Source organism: Protopterus annectens, chromosome 5.part0 (genome assembly GCF_019279795.1).
Source record: "Protopterus annectens isolate FY-2018-M chromosome 5.part0, PAN1.0, whole genome shotgun sequence".
Lineage (NCBI taxonomy): Eukaryota > Metazoa > Chordata > Ceratodontiformes > Protopteridae > Protopterus > Protopterus annectens.
Window position 1 is genome coordinate 674,647,174 of NC_056735.1, and position 20,395 is coordinate 674,667,568.

The following is a 20,395-nucleotide window of genomic DNA, read 5'->3' on the forward strand; positions in this document are numbered from 1 at the left end:
AAGAGTACGCGACAACAACCGACGCCGGACCAAGACTTTGGAATTAGGCCGACTGAGGGACCGCCTGCCGGCTGAAAACCCATATGTGATTACTGCAGCTGTAATAGCCCTCTAACATCTACATTTATGGTAGGTACAAAACTGTACTTTCCTCATAGTACCTACCACCCTATGCATAGCTTTGGGACTCTACCCATCTGTGATTACTGCAGCTGTATGCACGATGAACATAGTACAGTTTTGTACCTACCATAAATGTAGATGTTCGAGTGCTAATACAGCTGCAGTACAGGTTTCCCTCCCTCCTTCCCCTCTTGGTAAGGCCATGGGGCCTAAAAACCTCTTCATACCTCCTGACTTGGGTTATCCTGCTATGTTTTATTTGCTTGCTTTTGTGGATTAGCTTTATTTATGTATTGCCTTCCTTTTGGGGGCACCTGACATCTGGGGCAAGAAAGACTGAAGAACATGGCGTCGGCTGTGTCTTATATACTCTGGCCTTCCTGACGTCAGAAGAGTAAGCGACAACAACCGACGCCGGACCAAGACTTTGGAATTCGGCCGACCGAGGGACCGCCTGACGGCTGAAAACCCATCTGTGATTACTGCAGCTGTATTAGCACTTGAACATCTACATTTATGGTAGGTACAAAACTGTACTTTCCTCATAGTACCTACCACCCTATGCATAGCTTTGGGACTCTACCCATCTGTGATTACTGCAGCTGTATGCACGATGAACATAGTACAGTTTTGTACCTACCATAAATGTAGATGTTCGAGTGCTAATACAGCTGCAGTACAGGTTTCCCTCCCTCCTTCCCCACTTGGTAAAGGCATAGGGCCTTAACAACCTCTTCATACCACTTGACTGGGTTATCCTACCATGTTTTATTTGCTTGCTTACATGGTTTTTGCTTTACATTGCATGGCTTGCATATGCAGATTAGCTTTATTTATGTATTGCCTTCCTTTTGGGGGCACCTGACATCTGGGGCAAGAAAGACTGAAGAACATGGCGTCGGCTGTGACTTATATACTCTGGCCTTCCTGACGTCAGAAGAGTATGCGACGACAACCGACGCCGGACCAAGACTTTGGAATTCGGCCGACCGAGGGACCGCCTGATGGCTGAAAACCCATCTGTGATTACTGCCGCTGTATTAGCACTCTAACATCTACATTTATGGTAGGTACAAAACTGTACTTTATGATGCAGCGGCCTCTGGTAGATCAGCTGCAATTGCATTGTTTCTGCTGCAGTTGCATAATTTCTGCATAGATACTCCTGGCTTAGGCTCCAACCACTGCCAGAAAATTTTAAATCCAAAATCCTAGATGCTCCTCTTGATAAGCTTCTGTTTGGTAAACAGTCTGCAGAGCTATTTAAAAGTCTAAGAGAAGAGCAAAGAGCTGCAGGATATTTAACACCTGCTGATCTCTCCCGTACCAAAGTACTGTAGAAATTATCGTACTTAAGACATCCTGTGTCAGAAGGACCCCTTCTACAACCACCCCTTCCTCTAGGAGGCAACCTTCTTCAAGGACTACCTCTTCTCAGCCAGCCTAAAGACAGTCCTTTCAGGATGGAAATAATGGCAACAGTGCGCGACTGCCTTCTCCACCTCCCCCTGTCTTCCCATCGCTCTCACTGTCTGCCCCTTCGGAAAGAAATTGACAAACCGCTGTCCAAATGTTTGGCCTGTTCCCATTCTATTACCTTTCCCTTTCTAGTAATTTGTTCCCAATACCTTGGTTCCTTTGCCAATTTTCTCCAATAAATTCCACCCCCCTCATGCCTATTTGTATCCCCGACCACAGTCAACCCTATCGGCAAATTCTCTCTTCCATTCTTGTACTGGTTTGGTTCTTAGAATACTCCCTGCTATTTTATGAATATAATCTTATGATTTTGGTTGTTCTCCTTAGAGTCTTCATCCAAAATCCCAATATTTCTTTATTTTTTGAGCTTCCTCCCTGCGACATCATCCCTTTCCACCTTTATAGTTTTCTGCTTGTGCTTATGTATAAGAGCCTTAGCTGTGTTGTGCTAAAATACCCCCTCAAATTAGGTAATCCTAGTCCGCCTTGTCCTATTGGTAAAATGTGTTTATCCCACTTTCCCCTTGCTGTCTTCCCTTCCCAGATAAAATCCTTCGACTGTCCTCAATTTCTCCTCCAGTTGATTAAAGTATGCCTGATCTGTGTACAAGACTAAAGGGACTAAAATCATTGTAATAGCTTGTATCTTAGTATCAATATAACAATACTTCCAGTTCCTCAGTTTTTGTATTATCTTCTGTTTAGCCTCTTCCCACATATCCTTAGCAGCCAACACAATTTCTAATCCATACTCCTAAATGCTTCATTTTATCATGTCCCCATAAATATGGATATTGTTGGACCAATTCGTGTTTGGGTACATAATTTACCTGTACTGGCTTTGATTTAGCTTCATTTAATTTTGTATCCTGAGAAGATGTGAAACTTGTCTTAAAATGTTCCACAACACTGTAATATCCCTTTTTGGTTTTGTAATGTATAGAATAATATCTGCAAATAGAGCCAGCTTTTCTTTACTACCATACCAGTTATATCCCTGAATTTCTGAGTCCTTTATTTTCTATACTACCATACCAGTTATATCCCTGAATTTCTGAGTCCCTTATTTTCTTTGCCAGAGGTTCTAAATATAATGCAAACAAAGGGGAAAGCGGACAACCCTGCCTGGTTCCTGTACTCTTAAACATTTGTGTCAGTTAACAACTGTGGTCACATTGTTTCATTTGTCTGCTGTCATTCTAGCTACTTTGCATAATTACCATTTTCACTGTGTAGTAGTTGTTGTGTCTTTCGGCTTTTCCCGATTAGGGGTTGCCACAGCGGAACTCCGGTCCGCTAATGATTGGCAGTAGATTTTTTACGTGCCAAGTTGCCAGCCCTGATGCACAACCTTCAATGAAGGTATGCCCATTCACACACGTCTCCACACAGAAGATGCTTTAGCTGAAAATCGAACAGGACAACGTCTTACTGTGAGGCGACAACGCTACCGCAGCAGCACCACCGCAGTAGTTCACTGTGTAGTAGTGACATGTTAAAATTGGTATGATTTATTTGAAGTCAGTTATAGGAATAATTTATATGTTATGATTTACTGTAAAAAGTGATGTATTTACAGTAACAGATCTAAAGCATTTTTGCAGCGGATTGCTATCGTTTCAGTCTTTCATGTTTGGGGTTTTTTTTTTTTTTACAATACTTCCAAAGCTGCCTTTGGATTCCCTTTATATTTTTGCTTGTGTCTTGTCGCATCTTGTTTGTTCATTTTTAGCCTGGATTTGTGTTTTATGGTAAGGCTTTTGGGGGGGGGGGGTAAGATCCAACTCCCTTCCCCTTATGGCATATTGGGCACTGTCAATGAAATTAACTTATTGGAGCCTTCATATTACTCCGGTGTAAAGTTGTTTGCCTGGATATGATAAATTTGCTTTCTATGTTCTAGTTTCATAATAGTAATTAGTGACCTAACTATAATAAAGGGCTTCTGACACGCAGTTTAGCGTACTACATTTATAAATGCCAGTGTTAGAAGTAATTCTGTTTTAAAGAGCACATTGCCTCTGTTACACTAGGACTGAGCAAATGACAGACTGCATCTTGAGCAGTACATAAATAAAATGTTAATGTCATGTACATGTTTTTCTGTTTTTTAGGTAAAGGTTTAAGTGACTCTGATCTGGCTGACTCATTAGATGGGTATTCACCTGATAAAACACGTGATGGTATGTTTACGAATGTAAGATGCATGACTTTGTATAATTGTAACCAGGACATTTTCATTATTTGCACCCTATAGATGCCTTTTGAAATGGTCTTAACTTTCAAATTACATGTATTTCGTATTAAGTCTTTTCTTTTGTTTGCATCCATTTGATTTATTTTGCAACCTTAATTGCTAACTTCAGCTCTGTCCTTTGCTGTGGTAAATAAGATGCACTGTGGGAGAGAGTGGAAACAAGCTTTTAAAATTTACAGTTTATAATGAGGGATTTTATTTTTTGGATGTAGGTTTTGTTGACTGGGATGTCCGACTGGGTTATAGTCCACTTCAGTGTAGACCTGGAGAGAAAAGCTGCAGTATATACAAATTATGATAGTTTGGAAGTAAAGTATTACAACATAATAGGAAATGTCCTGACTGAAATCACTGTTCCTTAACAAGTGGGTTATCGCTGTTGTCCAGCTGGGATAAAAAGCTTGCATCTCACAGGAACATACACCTAGTTTGTGACCTCCACTCACAAGCATAGTGGAGTATATAGGTGGGTGTACAAGAAAACTTCTTTAGACTTTCTTGCCTCCAGCCCAAACACAGGTCGCGTGTCCATCAGACTGACTGACTCATTTTGTCATTGCTACCTTTGCTTTGAATTATAAGTGCCCCATGGGGGAACCTTTCTTCATCATTAGACTGTCTTGCCTTATTGGTGTTAGATGTCAGCTAGGAGGGGCAAGTGTGTGTGCAGTATGCAAATCCTATACAGAGACTTACATACCGAGTTTGATGGTCACTTAGGAGCAGAACACTACTACAAGACCTGTTCTAATTGGCATTCTTTTGTTCTGAAGACTTTGCAGTCTACTTCGTACTCGCTCAACACTTTTGAGACCCAAAGTCTGAAACACTTGGCTCACTCCATGTGGCAAATTCCAATTCCAGGATGTATCTTGCTTTAAAAATCTTAAGACAGGCCTGGAGAATCAGTTGACTCTCTGATTCTGACATACCCACTTAGGTTTCAGAATCAGCTGTACGTCTGACTCCATCTCAGATGCCCCCAAACCAGACTTTGCTTAAGGCCAGTAAGGTGTTGGAGGGCCGTATGACTGAAAAATCCATAGAGAAAGGTGAACTGTAAAATATTCAGAGGGCATCCGTCCGGTAATGGTTAGGGAAGAGGTCCCAGGTAAGCTAGTAGGTATGTCAGGGATCTTAACCACTGTTTGGTTAAGGTAGATATCGCACCAAAAAACTGCAGAGCCTTACAGATTCCTTTCACAGCCTTGACTCTTTCAGCCAGTACTTAGCTAGAGTGACCCAAGGGCTCTTGAATTCACAGCAGCAGCCACTATCCTAATGCTTTTTGTAGCCAAACTGCACATGTGGAAAATCCAGTGGTACATAAGAACAGTGTGGTTTCAACACACATCCTTGAGACACATTGAATGTTCATATTTGTCATTGCTATAGTATCCTTAGCTGTACGAGTTATAGCTGCCAAAGATATAACAGCCAAACAACTTTTAAAGCTTCAGGGCACGTTCTGTATGCCCAATCAGGAAGCTCAAACTAAGTGGACTAAAAGATAAGTTTGGGTGCCAAGCTCTTCAGAGCTCTCTCCTCTTTCCTCTACCACTTTACTCTCCTCCCCTCCAGTCACATTACCTACCATTGCCCCTCTTTCCCCCTCCCCCATCCCACTGTCTACACTTCTACATAGACCCACCACTCTGCTCAGTATCCCTTATCTGCACACATGCTGTTCTTCCACCTCTGCAGTCCACTTTTTGTTCTGTTTTTTCACCCTGTACTCGTCTCACAACATGCTGCCTCTTTGCCTCTCTAACACCCTTCTCTTATTTCTCACTGACAGCCTCCTACCATACATCTCTTAACTATCAATCGCCTTCACCCACTCTCCCCTTCTATATTACGCACACTGTCACCTTCAACTAACCTCTTCTTTCCTTTCACACCGACTGACATCAAAACACATTTCCAAATTCATCCCTATCCACCACTCTGAAATCTAAATATCCTACTACCAAGAACCTCTTCACACTTTCTTACTTTCCTTGACACACTTCTCTTAGACTGTGACATTCATCCCAACCCTGGACCAGCTGCCACTTCCGCACTCAAACCTCATACCTCTCCTTTCCATATCCTCACTGCCCCTCCCAAATCTTTAAATATCCAAAGCATTATAAATAAAATAACTGAATTTCACTCGTGGATTACTAACACTTCTTCCCTATCTCAACTGTTAGAAGCCTGGCTAAAACACCATTTCTAATACAGAACTTCTACTTCCAGGCTAGAATATCTTTTGCTCAGACAGGACCAATAAGAGGGGTGGCGGGTCGCCATCTTCTACTCTGATCACCTTAATCTCTCTCCACTCTCTGTATTTCTTTCCCTAGCTTTGCACCAGCAGAAATTCTTATCGCAAACTGTCACCTTAACTCACAAAAAAATTGCCATAGCCTCTGTATATATATATATATATATATATATATATATATATATATATATATATATATATATATATATATATACCTCCTGGGGATGATAATCCAATACTAGAAAACCTACTCTCCTGGCTCATTGCAGATGTCTCTACCTTGGATGGGTCCGGAGCCGCTGTGCAGGCACCGGCTTCTGAAGGTGTATTCAGGCCTACTGACTTGCATATTAAACCGACGCCATCTTCTTCTTCAAGGCCTAAAACTCTATCCATGCCTAGAAAATAGACACCCAGACTGCATGGTCAGGCCACTATGCCTTGAAAACAAATGAGAATGGCTGAAGACCTTATTACTCTAATCAGGGGAAGCCACCCTTCTCCCTTTAAGAGACCTAGAACCGATTTTCCTTCTGATCAGGATTCTGAAATTTGCTTTCTCTGATGACCAGGAGTTGCCCTTATCTTCCTACGAGGATTGTAATGCAGAGGAACTCCATTCCCTCTGCTTCCCCTCCAGCGGATTTCTCTTTTGGTGAAACTTTGCATACTCTTAGGGAGCATTTCCGCTGGGAAAGCCAGGATTACTCTGACTCCAAAAAGAGACTTAGGGAATTCTTACTCCTACCTCAACACAGGCCTTTAGCTATCCCTCCTGTACTGGACATTGTAGATGATGCCTTCTTAGAATCTAGCCTGGCCCCTGACACTTTACCTCCGGCTCCCAGAAAACCTGACCGGTATTAGAGTACCTGACTCTCAAGTTCCTCTTTAAGAATCCTACTGCGGATCCTGAGACCATTTCACAGAGACCCAAAGGCATTAAGGCTACTACTGCCAAAAATCCTACCCCTCTGGTAGAGATTCCAGGGCCCTAGACAGATGGGGTAAGAAGGTATACACTTCTGCAGCTTTGGCCATTAGGGCCTTAAACTGCCAGTTTCATATGTTCAAGTATTAGCAGCATATTATTGGATTGCTTAAACAGAAAATGCTGTTGATTCCTGACTGTGCTGAAAATAAAGAATTACAGGATTTAATGCATTCTGCTGAACAGGTTGGAAAACATACTTTGCAATGTGGTTTTGATTCATTAGAGGCATCTTGCAAGGCTGCTGTCACTGGGTCTGTACTTAGAAGGCATGCTTGGCTTAAGGAGCAAACTTTGCCAGATCATGTTAAAGCTAAATTACTGGACGTTCCCTTAAACCAAGACTGTCTGGCAACAAAGCAGTAGTAGTACTTCAAAAGATGGAGGAAAAAGCTAAATCTATGCTAACTGTTGAAGATTTCCTTCAAGTACAGCCTCCCAGATTTAGTAGGCACTAGCCTTCTAAAAATTGGTCCTTTCCTGCCTCTTCCAGGCCTTCTCAGTCCAAATCCAGAACTAGCAGACCACCGAGGCTTAAGTCTCAAGGTACTCAGAGGCCTAAATAGTGGGGGGCTCCCACTTCCAAAGCTGGCAGTAGTAAGACACCCCCCCTGTGGTAAATTGTCACAATGACTTAACTTTAAACCTTCCAAGCCCTGCCCAACTGACTGTTCATTTAGTGGGAAAGATCGCCCTGCATGCAAAAAACTGGGAACTCATTACCCAAGACAAATGGGTTTTAAACAGCTTCCTAAGGGTACAGATTCCACTTCCACTCCTTACCAACCCCAAACGGTTGGCCAGACCTAACCCAAATCAGTGGGCAGAGGCTCAAAAGCAGGTTCTCTCTTCTAAGCATCAGAGCTATTCAACCTGTCCCAGAAGAGGAATGGGGGCAAGGTTTTTACTAGAGACTTTTCCTGGTACCCAGAAAAGACAATTCTGGCGTCCTTTCCTGGACCTGTCTATCCTAAACACCTTTTTGGTAATCCCAAAATTCAAAATGCTAACTATTCATCAGCTGCTTCCCATGCTAGGCAAAAATGCCTGGTTGGCAGCACTGGATTTAAAGGAAGCCTACCTGCACATCCCAATAAGAGAATCTTGCAGAAGATACCTACGCTTCACAGCTGGCTACATGCACTATCAGTTCTCTGCACTGCCCTTCGGCTTATCTACTGCGCCCAGAGTATTCACAAAGTGCCTAGCTCCAGTCATTGCATTCTGCAGGTAAAGAGATATTCAAATATACCCATACCTGGACGATTGTCTAATTCAGTTAGAAAGCCAGGACACACTATTAAATCATCTGGCATTTGTAAAGAAATTACTAACTTCTCTGGAGTACACCATAAACGAAAAGAAAATCATATGTAGTACCCTACCAACAAATTGTATTCCTGGGAGCAAGCCACCTGGGAAGTTGTATTCAAGCTTTCCCAGTTTTTTGCATGCAGGGCGATGCACTTGGTAGCTCAAGGCTGTGTTCCACAGAGCCATGGCTAGTCTGCAGAGAGGGTATGAGTGGGTTCCTCCTGCTTCTTTATATACCACATAACAGTGGTATTGTCCTGGAAGAATGTGGTCCTTGAAGGCTGTCAGAGCATTCTGTACAGCTAACATTTCTTGATATTGATATGCAGGTGCATTTGACTCTGGTTCCATTTGCCCTGAATGCACTGCCCTGCCAAGTGAGCCCCCCATGCATAGTCTGATGCATCTGTTAGGGTTTGGGCAGCAGGGGGTAGAGTGAATGGCAGTCCCTTGTTGTGGTGGCAGGCCTCTGCCCACCAAAGGAACTATATCTTTAGACAAGGGATGATAGGAATCATTGATTCTAGGTCCCGAGAATGTTGACACCATAGGCCATTTAGATACCAGTGTAGTTTTCTCATATGCAGTCTTGCATATGGAATTAGTAAAATGCAAGAGGCCATGAACCCCAGGGCTTGCAGTATTTTCCTTGCAGATAGCTGGGTCTTTGTGGCCAGTAGTTTGAAGTAGGCTTTCAAGCCAGAGAAACAAGTTTATTAAAAGAAATGTTAGCTGTACAGAATGCTCTGACAGCCTTTAAGGACCACATTCATCCAGGACAATTATTGGTAAAGACGGACAACGCCACTGTTATGTGGTACATAAACAAGCAGGGGGAACCCACTCATACCCTCTCTGTAGACTAGCCATGGCTCTGTGGAAAACAGCATTGAGCTACCAAGTGCACCTACAAGCTCAATTCCTGCCAGGCAAGCTAAATACACTGGCAGATGACTTGAGCAGAAATCTCATGGACCCGCACGAGTGGAACCAAAGATATTCAACATTTTGAGAAACAAATGGGCGAGCCCAGTGATGGATCTGTTTGCCTCCCCTCAGAACTACCAATTGGACAAATTCTGCAAAAGGACTCCCCACAGACAAGCTTGGAAAGTGGATGCTCTGTCCTTCACCTGGAAAAGCCCATCAGTTTATGACTTCCCCCTTTGCCTCTCCTCTACAAAGTGCTACTAAAGATCAAACGGGACAAACCAAGGACAATACTCATTGCACCAGACTGGCCACACCAACACTGGGTACCCACTCTTGCACAGTGTGTCACTGCTGGAACCATGGCACCTGCCTCAGATCCCTGCCCTGCTGTCCCAGCAGGAGGGCCAGATTCTGCACCCACAGCTTGAAACCCTGAACCTTGCATTCTGGCAAATTACCTGATCTCTCTGTTACCATCCCTCAGTAAGCAAGTGATTGATATCATTCTGGAGGCAAGGAGGCATAGCAATAAAAATCCGAGGATGGGCACAACAGTGCCCAGTTTACCACACATTCTTCAGTACTTAACTGAGATGCTTCACAAGGGAATTTCCTTTTCTTCCATCAGAATTCATGCCTCTGCCATTTCAGCACATTATAATACAGACCTACTCCTGTTCTCTCATCCACTGCTGAAGCAATTCCTCAGAGGGGCCAAAAACTTAAGACCACCCAGGAGAGCCCCTACTCCAGCCTGGGACCTTAACTTTGTATTGGAAAAGCTCAGTCTACCTCCCTTCGAGTCAGCTGCTAATGCAGAGTTGAAATTCCTTTCTTGGAAAACAGCCTTTCTTCTAGTCATCACTTCAGCAAGAAGGGTGTCTGAATTACAGGCCTTCATGGCAGTGGAGCCTTGCATAATCTTTCATGCGGACAGGGTGTCCCTCAGGACCAATCCTTCCTTTATGCCCAAGGTGGTATCCAGTGTGGCCCTTAATCAGTCCATTCATTTGCAAACCTTCTTTGTTAATCTGCAGAACAAAGGGGAATGAATACTCCACTCTTTGGACGTGCACAGACAACTTAGATTTTACTTGGACAGGACTAAGCCTCTCAGGAAATCTGAACAGCTGTTGATTGCATTTGCTGCAGGGGCAGAGGGGAAGGCCATTTCAAAGCAAACCATTTCTAAGTGGTTAGGCCATTGAATTTATTTCTGCTATAAGCACCATGGAAAACCTACCCCACGGGATAAGACCACATTCCACCAGGGCTGCATCTACCTCTACAGCCTTTCTCAGAGGTTCCCTACCAGGGACATTTTAGAAGCTGCTACCTGGAGTTCTGTACATACCTTCACCAAGCATTACCACTTGCCAATATTTTCTAAATCCAGAGCTGGTTTTGCCACTGTAGTCTTGCAGGGCCTAATAGCTGGTCCTAATGCTATCTAATTGCCTCCTCCCTTAGCTTTGGAAATCTACCCAAATGTAATGACTGCAACAGTGAAACACGAAGAACATAGTACAGTTGTGTATACTTACCATAAATGTAGATGTTCGAGTGTATTCACTGTTGCAGTCCTGGTTACCCTCCCTCCAGCCCCCTGACTTTTATTGACTATACCTCTATTCTTGTTTACTATGCTTAAAGCTTTCTGGTGTATTTGCTTTTTGTTGGTGGTGTAACCTGTATTTAATTGCTTCCCATTAAGGGTGCACCTGACATCTGGGGCAAGAAAAACTGATGTAATGGCGTCTGCTGCTTTATACCCCTGACTACCTGACGTCATGGAAGATGAGACAGCAACTGACGCAGGACCCAAGACTTTGATAATCAGGCCGACTGAGGGTTACCTGCAAGCAGATAACCCAAATGTAATGACTGCAGCAGTGAATACACTCTTAACATCTACATTTATGGTAAGTGTACACAACTGTACTTTAAATATCTTCACCAATCAACTTCACTCTTATACAATATGCCGACTACTCCACTCTCACTACTGCCCACAACATTCCTGAACTCATCTCTCACTCAGCACACTTTCTCAGTTGAAACCTGGCTTAATGATAATCAACTAGTACTTAATCCCAAAGAACAAAACTTCCGTAAAACACTAGCACATCACAAACCCCCCTCCTCTGTCACCTCCCTCAAGAACACTATTAAACCAGAACCCCAAACCAAATAACTTGGGGTTATTGATGAACTCAAGTTTGATATAAATATTCAACATGGTGTAAAAAAAAAAAAAAAAAAAAAAAAAAAAAAAAAAACCTGGTCTTCTCTGTCGCAACCAAAAATTTCTTGCTCCCTCCTCTAAACCCTCCCTAGCTCAGTCACTCCTTTTAGTCTGTCTTTGGTATACTGTCTCTGTTCTCACTAACATTCAAGGATCACTTCTCTCAAACTTGAACAGACTTATAACAAAATAGCCAGATTTGCCTCCAGTCTCCCTTACAAGTCCCATCACTGCTTCACCCTTCTCCAGTGGACCGAATTATCTAAACTTCTTCCCCAACTTCATATCACAGACAGTTTTGAATAATCCCTCTTCCTGTCCTCCATCTCTAATCTAGTGTGTTATTACCCCCACTATCCTCTCCATACAAGCAGCAAATACCTCCTTGACTTGTGTAAACCCAATAAAACTATTGGAAAGTCCCTTTATAAATAGCCCATGCTTGGAACTTAGTTCCTGTCTACATAAGCATCCCTCAAAAGTACCTGTTCAAACAAGAACCTAAGCATTATCTACTAAAGACCTGGTCTTGCCCATGTCAAACCCCCACTTGAAGTCTGTATGTTTTTCTGCTCATTTCAGAACTTACTTTCCTCATTGACCTGTCTCCTTCCATCTCTCTTCTCAACTATCACTACTCTTTCCCTTTTATCTGAAAAAAAGAAATTTGTTTATACCCTTGTCTCTTTGAGCAAATGTACTCCTTTGTAATTTCTGTCTGCATCAATGATATGGAACTGTATTTTTATGGCAAAATGTCTCTATGCACCCGTTTTTTCTTTTTGTAAGATTATATGTGGAGCTGTTCTCCTGTAAATTTACTTTTTTTTTTTTTTTTTTTTTTTTTTTTTTTTTTTGGAGCTTTGTAAAGTTATTACTTTTGGAGCTTTTCTCCTCGGCTCTCCACTGAAAATGGGCCCCTGGCTCAGTTGGACTAACTCTGTTAACAAATGTCAATAAATCTTCTCTTTTGGCTGTTCCCCTTAGGGGTTGCCACAACAGATCTGTTTGCATATCTTCCTGTCCTCTGCATATTGCTCTGTAACACCAACCACCTGCATGTCCTCTTTCACCACATCCGTAAACCTTGTATTAGGCCTGCCTCTTTTCTTCTTACCTGGTAGCTCCAGCCTTAGCATCCTTTTCCCAATATACCCAGCATCTCTCTTCAGCACATGTCCAAACCAACGCAATCTCACCTCTTTCTTTGTCTCCAAACCGTCCAACCTGAGCTGATCCTCTAATGTATTGCTTCCTAATCCTGTCCATCCTTATCACACCCAGTGCAAATCTCATCTTTAACTCTGCCACGTCCAGCTCGGACTCCTGCCTTTTTGTTAATGCCACTGTCTCCAACCCATATAACATAGCTGGTCTCACTACCCTCTTGTAGATCTTCCCTTTCACTCTTACTGGTACCCATCTGTCACAAATGACTCCTGACACTCTTCTCTACCCATTCCACCCTGCCTGCACTCTCTTCACCTCTCTTCCACACTCACCATTTAGGGTTGCCACCTTTTCAAATGGCCATAGTGGGACATTTTCGGGACACACACCAGATTTTACAGGCCGACCCATATCCATGGTTAGTAGAAAGGATAGAACTTTACATGTTCATCGTGTTACACTGCTGCAGTCATCACACTTGGGTTATCCTGCCGTCAGGCGGTCCCGCAATCGGCCAGAGTTCCAAAGTCTTGGTCCGGCGTTGGTTGCTGTCGCTTCTTCTCTGACGTCAGTGCGCCAGGGGTATACAAGATGCATCCGGCGCCATTTTCTCCAGTTTTTCTTGCCGCGCGGTGCCCGAAGCAGAAGCAGTTCGCAAGTGCCGGTCGGCCAACTCCTGAGATTTCCGAAGTCGAATTTCAGATCCGAAGTCTTCAATAAAGCTAAGTACCCCGTTGGGGAAACTTTTTTCTTGCTTCAGACCGATGTCAGAAAAAGTTAACAATTGTATTTCTTGTGGAAAGCAAATACCTCATAAGGACTTCCACTCTTACTGTATTCCATGCCTAGGCCCTGATCACGACGTCACTAGTTGTCAGTTCTGTGCTAGATTCAACAAACTTACTATTAAAAGGCGTTTTGATTTTGCTTTGCACTACTTTGGCCGAAGGTTCGATTATACTATGCCGTCGGATCATCCGACCACATTACCGAAAAAACGCAAGGACAAGGATAGACAGATAGAGGTCCAAAACCGACGACAAAGCCTCTTCTAGGCCAGTTGCCGGTTCTCAGTGAGGTGCTTTTGCAGCCCCTGACACCTGCTACCTCAGAGCCACAGGCCGCCTCCGACTCCCACTTGGAGACAACTAGGCCTCTGGAAACTCAAGGTATTGGGCCTACAGAAACTAATCCCTCATGGGTCTGGAGCCGCTGAGCAGGCATCGGCTTCTGAGGGTGTTTTCAGACCTTCATAACTTACTATCAAGACAAAAGTACCACTAAAGACAAAGAAACAAGTGCAGCCTTCTCTTGGAAAAACCACCATGCCTAAAAAAACAGATGCTTAAAATGGCCGAAGACCCTCATTACTCTAATCAGGGGTTCCCATCCCCCTCCTGAGAAAAGGCCTAGGCAGGATACAGACCATGATTCCTCTGATCAGGTTTCCATTTCCTCTGATTCCACTTCTGACCAGGGGTACTCTATACCTCCCTATGAGGACTCTGATGCTGAAGAATCTATTCCTTCAGCTTCTCCTCCTGAGGATTATTCTTTTGGGGAAACTTTACATACCATGAGGGAGCACTTCCATTGGGAAAGTCAGGAATACTCAGATTCTAAGAAAAGGCTCAGAGATTTCCTTTTACTACCTCAGCACAGGCCCCTGGCTATTCCGCCTGTGCTAGATATTGTGGATGATGTGTTCTCTGAATCCAGCTTATCTCCTGATTCCTTATCCCCTGCACCAGCCAAGCCAGATAGGTACTACAGAGTCCCTGACTCTCAAGTTTCTTTATAAAAACCCTTTTGCTGATCCGGAAACTATTTCCCAGGGTCCAAAAGGAGTTAAGGCTTCCATTGCAAAAAAATCCAGTGCCCTCTGACAGATTCCAGAGCTTTGGAAAGATGAGGGAAGAAAGTATACACTTCTGCAACTTTGGCTGTAAGAGCTTTAAATTGCCAGTTTCACATGCTTAAGTACCAACAATATTTAATGGCTTAATTAAAACAGAAAATGCTTGCAAGCTCAGAAGCTCCTGATTGTAAAGAAATGCAAGATTTGTTGCATGCAATTGAACAGGTGGGAAAAATACTCTGCAATGTGGTTTTGATTCTCTAGAGGCCTCTTGTAGGGCCGCAGTTACAGGTTCAGTGATTCGAAGGCATGCGTGGTTAAAAGAACAGAGTTTACCTGATCATGTTAAGGCAAAATTATTGGATGCTTCTTTACAGCATGATACCTTGTTTGGTGTTAAGGCAGAAGAGGTGTTAAAGAAAATGGAGGAAAAAGCTAAATCTATGCACAGCCAAGGATTTCTTGCAGGTACAGCCACCTTGATTTAGCAGAAATTGACCTACAAAAAATTGGTTCTTTCCAGTGTCAGACAGGCCACAGAGAGGGCAGATACAGACGCCCAAGAGGCAGATCTCAACCCCAAGGCTCAAACAGACAAAAACAGTGGGGCACCTCAACCTCAAAAGGAGGTGAGGACAAGTCTTAACCTTACAGGAAACGGTCACAATGACTTTCCCCTTCGTACGCCAAGCACTTCCCTTTTGGAAGCCCCCTTGGGGGGGAAACTAGCACTTTTTTCTCAAAACTGGCAAACAATCACCCAAGACAGATGGGTTCTGAACATTGTGCCTCAAGGTTACAGGTTCCACTTTCATACGTTACCAGGGCTAAAAGGAATGCCAGACCTGCCACAGAATCAATGGGCAGGGGCACAAAAGCAAATTTCAGCCCTCATGGACATGAGAGCTATTCAAAAAGTACCACAGCAAGAACAAGGACAAGGATTTTACTCAAGACTCTTCCTGGTCCCCAGAAAGGACAAGGCCTGGAGGCCCATACTAGACTTTTCAATTCTAAATACTTACCTGGATATTCCAAAATTCAAAATGTTGACTTTACAGCAGCTTCTACCCATGCTGGGCAAGAATGCTTGGCTTGTTACTCTGGACCTCAAAGAGGCATACTTGCATGTCCCTATCAGACAAAATTGCAGAAGATACCTCAGATTTAAAGCTGGCTCAATGCACTACCAATTGTCTGCACTGCCCTTTGGCTCATCTATTGCGCCCAGAGTCTTCACAAAGTACCTGGCACCAGTAGTTGTTTTTTGCAGACAAAAAAGAATTCAAATATATCCATACCTGGATGACTGCCTCATTCAAGCAGAGACAAAGGACATCCTCCTGCAGCATCTGGCATTTGTAAAAAGGTTGCTAACTTTTCTAGGGTACACAGTAAACGAAAAAAAGTCAAAACTAGTGCCCTCACAACAGATTATATTCTTGGGTGCCAGCTTAAATACAACGGCCCAGATGGCTTACCTCACGCCAGACAAACCAGTTCAACTAACTCGATATTTTCAATTACTGGCAAAAAAGTCCCATCTCCCTGCAAGAAAAATTCTGCAGGACCTGGGATTCATGGCATCCTGCATACTACTAATACCATATGCCAGACTGCATATGAGGAAAATACAATGGTACCTAAAAAGTGTTTGGACTCGACACTCACAGTTTAGAAGCAGTAATACCAATGATTCCCTGCCTACAACAGGAGTTTCGATGGTGGGCACAGGCATGTCACCTAAACAAGGGTCAGCCTTTCACTCTACCCACAGCCAGGCAAACTCTAACAACGGATGCTTCGGATTACGCCTGGGGAGCACACATGGCAGGAAAATGCATGCAGGGCAAGTGGACCACAGACCAGATGCATCTACACATCAATCAAAAAGAGATGTTAGCTGTACAAAATGCCCTAACAGCTTTCAAGGACCTTCTGCATCCAGGACAGTTATTATTAAAGACAGACAACACCACAGTAATGTGGTACATAAACAAGCAAGGGGGCACTCATTCTTACCCCCTATGCAGGCAAGCCATGACCTTGTGAAACACAGCTCTAACGTACCAAGTTCACCTGCAAGCACAATTCCTGCCAGAAAAGAAAAATACTCTGGCAGACGATCTAAGCAGAAATACAATGGAACCTCACGAATGGAAATTGAATCCACAAATCTTCAGCATGGTAACGCAAAAATGGGGATGCCCAGACATAGATCTTTTTGCCTCCCCACTGAACTGCCAACTACAAAAATTCTGCACAAGGACTTATCACAAGCAAGCATGGAAAGTGGATGCTCTTTTGTTCCTCTGGAAAAACCTAAAAGTATATGCATTCCCACCTCTGCCTCTCCTTTCAAAGGTACTCCTAAAAGCCAGACAAGAGAAACCACAAATGATACTGATCGCTCCAGACTGGCCACGCCAGCACTGGTACCCTATCGATATTAAGGAACCTTGCTCAAGGCCCACCTTGGATTTTGCCTCAAGTTCCACACCTTCTGACTCAACAAAACAATCAGATCCTACACGAGCAGCTCAAAACCTTAAACCTGACTGCATGGCAGATTCATTAGACAAACAGGCAACACCTCTCTCTAAAGCAGTTATGGATGTCATTTTGGAGGCCAGGAGGCCTAGCATCAGGAAGGCTTACTCAGAAAAATGGAAAATATTTTGTGCCTGGAACCAGGCTCAAAGCCTTGATCCTCTTGTTCCAAACATTCCTCAGATTTTACAATACTTAACTGAGATGCTGGACAGAGGCCTGTCCTTTTCATCAATTTCAGCACATTACAACACTGATCCTCCTTTATTCTCTCATCCCTTGCTAAAGCAGTACCTCAGAGGGGCTAAAAACATAAGACCGCCCCGGAGAGCACAAACACCAACTTGGGACCTCAATTTCGTTTTGGAAAAACTGACCGTGCCTCCTTTTGAGCCAGCCTATACAGCCGATCTAAAATTTTTATCATGGAAAACGGCTCTGCTCCTAGCAGTAACTGCAGCATGAAGAGTCTCAGAGCTACAGGCATTAATGGCAGTGGAACCTTTTATAATTTTTCATCAGGACAGGGTTTCTCTAAGGACAAACCCTACCTTTATGCCAAAGGTGGTATCTAGTGTGGCTCTTAACCAAACCATCCATTTGCCAACTTTTTATCCAAGCCCCCAGAATAAAGGGGAAAAACTTCTGCATTCTTTGGACATACACAGGCAGCTACGCTTCTACTTGGACAAAACAAAAGCTAACAGGAAAACTGAGCAACTGTTTGTAGCATATGCTGCAGGATCACAGGGCAAGGCTCTCTCAAAGCAGACTATATCCAAATGGATAGGACACTGCATTCGTTACTGCTACACACTGCATGGACAGTCAGTTCCACAACACATTAGGCCACATTCCACCAGGGCTACAGCCACTTCAATGGCCTTTCTCAGAGGAGTACCTACAAAGGAAATTTTGGAGGCTGCAACTTGGAGTTCTGTGCACACCTTTACCAAGCATTACCACCTCCCTCTTTACTCCTAAAGCCAGAGCAGGATTTGCCACTGCAGTTCTGCAGGGCCTCCTAGCCAATCCTAACTCCTCATAGACCAGCCACCCAACCTTAGCTTTGGGATTCCACCCAAGTGTGATGACTGCAGCAGTGTAACACGATGAACATAGTACAGTTTTGTACCTACCATAAATGTAGATGTTCGAGTGTTCACACTGCTGCAGTCCTGGTTACCCTCCCTCCATCCCCTCTGAACTGGCTGGCCTTATCTATACCTTTCTATCCTATACAACCTTTGTGGTGTATTTGCTTGTAACTGAAGGTATTATTGTTATTTTATATGCATAACCGTTATTAGCAATATGTATTGCCTACCTTCTTGGGGGCACCTGACATCTGGGGCAAGAAAAACTGAAAAAAAAACGGTGTCGGATGATGCATCTTATATACCCCTGGCGCACTGACGTCAGGAAAGCAGCGACAGCAACCGACGCCGGACCAAGACTTTGGAACTCTGGCAAACTGCGAGACCACTTGACGGCAGGATAACCCAAGTGTGATGACTGCAGCAGTGTGAACACTCGAATATCTACATTTATGGTAGGTACAAAACTGTACTTTTTTTGCCTAAATAAAAGCTTATTCTTGTAGCAGTTTAGTTGCTTTTTCTGTTTCTTGTAACATTTAGGTATTTTTAGATACAGAAATAACTATTTTATGCAACTATTACATAAAATATGGGACATAATTAGGTCCTACAATCTCAGGACATTTGCCATTTTTAATATTTTTGGTCAGGACACAACTGCCCAAAGAGGGACTGTCCCTTGCAAAGTGGGACAGGTGGTAACTCTATCACCATTACTGTGAACTGTTGATCCCAAGTACTTAAACTCATCCACCTTCGCCATCTCTACTCCCTGCATCCTCACCATTGCTCTGTCCTCCCTGTCATTCACACACACATTCTGTCTTACTCTTGCTGACCTTCATTCCTCTCTTCTCTAGAGCATATCTGCACCTCTCCAGGGTCTCCTCAGCCTGGTCCCTACTCACTGATAACAATGTCCTCTACAAACATTATAGTCCACGGGACCTCCTGTCTGATCTCTTCTGTCAACCTGTCCATCACCACTGCAAATAAAGGGTTCAGAGCTGATCCTTGATGTAATCCCACCTCCACCTTAAACTCTGTCACTCCCACAGCAGACCTCACCTCTGTCACACTACCCTCATATATTTCCTGTACCAGTTTTGCATCCTTCTCTGCCACTCCCGACTTCCTCATACAATACCACAATTCCTCTCTAGGCATCCTGTCATATGCTTTCTTGAAGTCCACAAAGACAGTGCAACTCCTTCTGACCTTCTCTATTTCTCCATCAACACTCTCAGAGCAAACATCGCATCTGTAAGTGCTCTTTCCCGGCATGAAACCATACTGCCGATTTACTAATCATCTCCTCTCTTCTTAACCTAGCTTCCACCACTATTTCCCATAACTTCAAGCTGTGACTGCCAATAAATAAATAAATAAAATAAATGTATTGCCGTTGAAGGGTACACTCCTAAGGCTTTCAAGGACTGATGTTCAGCTTGGTGCTGTTCCTCTGCTGGGCAAATATGTTCCCTTTGAAGGGAACCTTCCATGTTCTGTATATATTTGTGTGTTATTTTCCTCTTTATGAAAATTATTTTAAAGGCGAGTTTTGTGTTTTAATTAACTGTCATGAGACTATATCGTACTTTTAAAGAGGAGCACTCTTTTCTTTCAGCTTAAGTTGTACAAAGTTATTGAAAACCATTTATCTGATAATCTTCATTCATTCGTTAATGATGGGTTATCGGTTCCTTCCTCGGAACAGAGCAGGCCCTGTTCCAAGCTTGCGTCAGCTAAAAACTCTTGAGCCAAGATCCTACCCACAATGCTCTGCTCCCTGTTAACTCTGATCTCGTTTGCTGTGTTGCTGTACAGCCATGTCAAGCCATTCTGCCTTAACTAAGTGAACAGTTTTATGAGGTTTTTCTCTTGTTAGTGTTTAAAAAGTTTTCAGTTAGTTAATATCTCTATCCTCCTACCCTGTCGCAGCTTTGAGACTCTCTCCCTATAATATTTTTCCTTTTCTTACCTTTGAGGTAATTCTCCATTACCATCGTTGGTAATTCTTCTGTCTCTTTCTTACCCTTCTGGGTAGTTTTCTTAATCTCTAGCTATTGTCGTACTTCATTTCATTATGTCGGGTAAGAAAAGTAG

The 20,395-nt window shown here is 43.4% G+C and overlaps 1 protein-coding gene across 4 annotated transcripts in view; it reads left to right on the top strand.

The window, feature by feature from the left end:
• The window catches only part of CD99 (CD99 molecule (Xg blood group)), an 809,645-nt gene that overhangs the window by 391,943 nt on the left and 397,307 nt on the right, over positions 1 to 20,395 (top strand). For all 4 annotated transcript variants that reach the window (XM_044072520.1, XM_044072519.1, XM_044072522.1 and 1 more), the window contains one exon: positions 3,717 to 3,785. In XM_044072520.1, coding sequence (XP_043928455.1) covers positions 3,717 to 3,785 — 69 coding nt within the window. The remainder of the gene's footprint in view (positions 1 to 3,716; positions 3,786 to 20,395) is intronic.